General features: G+C 66.1%; 1 protein-coding gene across 1 annotated transcript; it reads right to left on the bottom strand.

Annotated features, from left to right (window-relative positions):
• Window positions 1-1,039: 1,039 nt before the first annotated feature.
• AURANDRAFT_35276 (hypothetical protein) lies at window positions 1,040-2,242 on the bottom strand (the record flags this gene model as incomplete). Its single annotated transcript, XM_009044650.1, has 1 exon — window positions 1,040-2,242. A coding segment is annotated over one exon (1,203 nt), but the record flags the coding sequence as incomplete, so codon positions are not given.
• Window positions 2,243-2,324: the final 82 nt, after the last annotated feature.

A 2,324-nucleotide genomic window follows, 5' to 3' on the forward strand; every position in this document is an offset into this window, starting at 1 on the left:
TCCGCAACACGACAGCGAGGCCGACGTTGAGCAGGAGCACCTGCTGTAGCTGTAGCACGCGGCCCTCGGGCAGCCCAACACCGAATGCGGCCGCGTCGAAGCACTCCTGCCCGACGAACGACCCGTAGCTGGCGGACGACGGCGTCGAGTCGGCTTCGTCTTCCCACCGCGCGGCGGGGATGCTCGACGGAGCCACCGTCGAGCTGCAGATGAGCCCTCGTAGTCGCGTCAGCGTTCCCGCAGTGCCCGTCAGTCGCACTCGCCCGCGCAGGATCGACGGCTTCGGCCCGGAGGTAGACTTTCGCTCGACAACGGCCGTCGCCGGCCGTTGCGTTCGAGGCGCCGCGACCTCCAAGTGGGCCGCGATGGCGTCCAGGGTCGGATGGTCGAACACGAGAGTCGCGGGCGCCTCGATGCTCAGCTGGGCCGCGATCGCGTTCGTGAAGGCAGTGACGGTCAGCGAGTCCATGCCGGCCGACATGAGAGGCGCGTTCGGAGGGACGACCGTCCCCAGCAGGGCCGCCGCGCACGATGCGATCGTAGCGCGTGCGGGTAGCGGTGAGGCGATGCTCGCGGGTCGAATGACCTAATTCGGAGCGGCGCTGGCAGCGCTCATTTGACGGCGGGGTCGTAAGCTCAAGACCACCTGCAGAGTAGCGTCGCTCGGAAGCCACGGGGTGCGCTCCATAGGTGTTCCCGGCGACAAAACCTTGAGAGCTTGGGCTTGTGATGGCCACATCGCCATCTAACCCTCTGTTCCAAACTCTAATCATTGCAAACTCCTCTTTCGTGGCGCAAAGACTCGGTGCTCCGACCTTGAACGCGCGCGGGAGACAACACGAAAAGGGCGTCGAGGGTAGCCATGGATAACGGGAGACGATTGGTCTACCGCGGAGACAATTCTGCGAGTATTGCAAGCCAGGGCGCTCGGAAATGTAGTTGTTTGGGATCTCTCACTGAATAATCGCATGCCGGCAGATCAGTGCGTGACGCGTCGTAGACGCTGACTTTGGCGAAAGTGCGAGCTGGCAAGCGGGGGCTATACCGACGAGCGCACAGCGTCTGAGGCACAAACTCCGTGCGCGATGATGCCGCTCCAGCCGAAGGAGCTCACGCCCCCCAGACGCTCCACGCCCACTGTACCCGCCGCGTCGGTGCCCACGAACACGACGTCTTTCCTGCGGACCGAGCCGACTTGGCCGTTGAGCCTGCGCAGCTGCGCGTTTGCGACCCACGCCGTTCGAGTGATGAGCTCGACGATTCGGAGGACCCCGGCGACGCCCGCCGTCGATTCCATGTGGCCCACGTTCGCTTTCACAGCGACAACAGAAAGAGCGGACTTCTTGCTCGACGCGACCGCCGCTATCGCGCTCATCTCGATCGGATCGCCGAGAGCGGTGCCCGTCCCGTGCGCCTCGACGACGCCGGTACTCTCTGCTTTGCACGAGGCATCGCTCGAGGCGCGTCGGAGCAGGAGCTGCTGTGAAGCTCCATTCAGGGCCGTGAAGCTCGCGCTTCGACCGTTGTGCCGAGCCGAGGACCCGCGGAATCGAATCGTCGAGTCGCGACCGCCTGGTTTCATACTGATCGCGCCGCAGCCCTCGCCGCGAGCGTAGCCATCGGCGCGCGAGTCCATCGTGTGGCATCGGCCTCGCGCGGAGGTCATGCCCGCCAGCGCGGGACCCACGTGCGCGGCAGGCGCGAGGATGGCGTTCGGCCCGGCGACCACCGCGCCCGAGCACTCGCCATGCTGCAAGCTACGCCGGGCCAGGTGGACGGCGATCAGGCTCGAAGAGCATGCGGTGTCCACGACAACGCACGGCCCTCGCATCGCAAACGCGTACGACAGCCGAGCTCCGGCCGCGGAATATCCCACGCCCGTCAGGTCGTATGGACCCGGCTCAGCTGGGAGCTGGGACGCGGCGTCCATGTTCATCATGCCCGTGAAGCTGCCGACGTTCGATTCACCGAGCGAAGCCCGGCGGCTTCCTCCGCGATGAACGGCCTCGTAGCCGACCTCGAGCAGCATTCGCTGTTGCGGCTCGAGCGGAACCGCCTCGGCCGGCTTCATCCGGAAGAAGGCGCCATCGAACCAGGAGAGCTCGGCCGATAGGAACGACCCGTAGCCAGCGCGCGCGACCACGTCGGAGCTGAATCGCCTCGTCTCGACTCGATCCGCGTCCCATCTCGCGAGCGGCACAGATCCGCACGTCACGCATCCATCCTGCGAAAGGCCCCACAGGTCGCCCGCGGCGCAGCTCCGATCGCGCACGGGCAGGAGCGCAGCCGTCGAGGTGATCTCGAGCACCAGGGGATCCTCAGAG

Source organism: Aureococcus anophagefferens (assembly GCF_000186865.1).
Source record: "Aureococcus anophagefferens unplaced genomic scaffold AURANscaffold_591, whole genome shotgun sequence".
NCBI classification, from domain to species: domain Eukaryota; class Pelagophyceae; order Pelagomonadales; family Pelagomonadaceae; genus Aureococcus; species Aureococcus anophagefferens.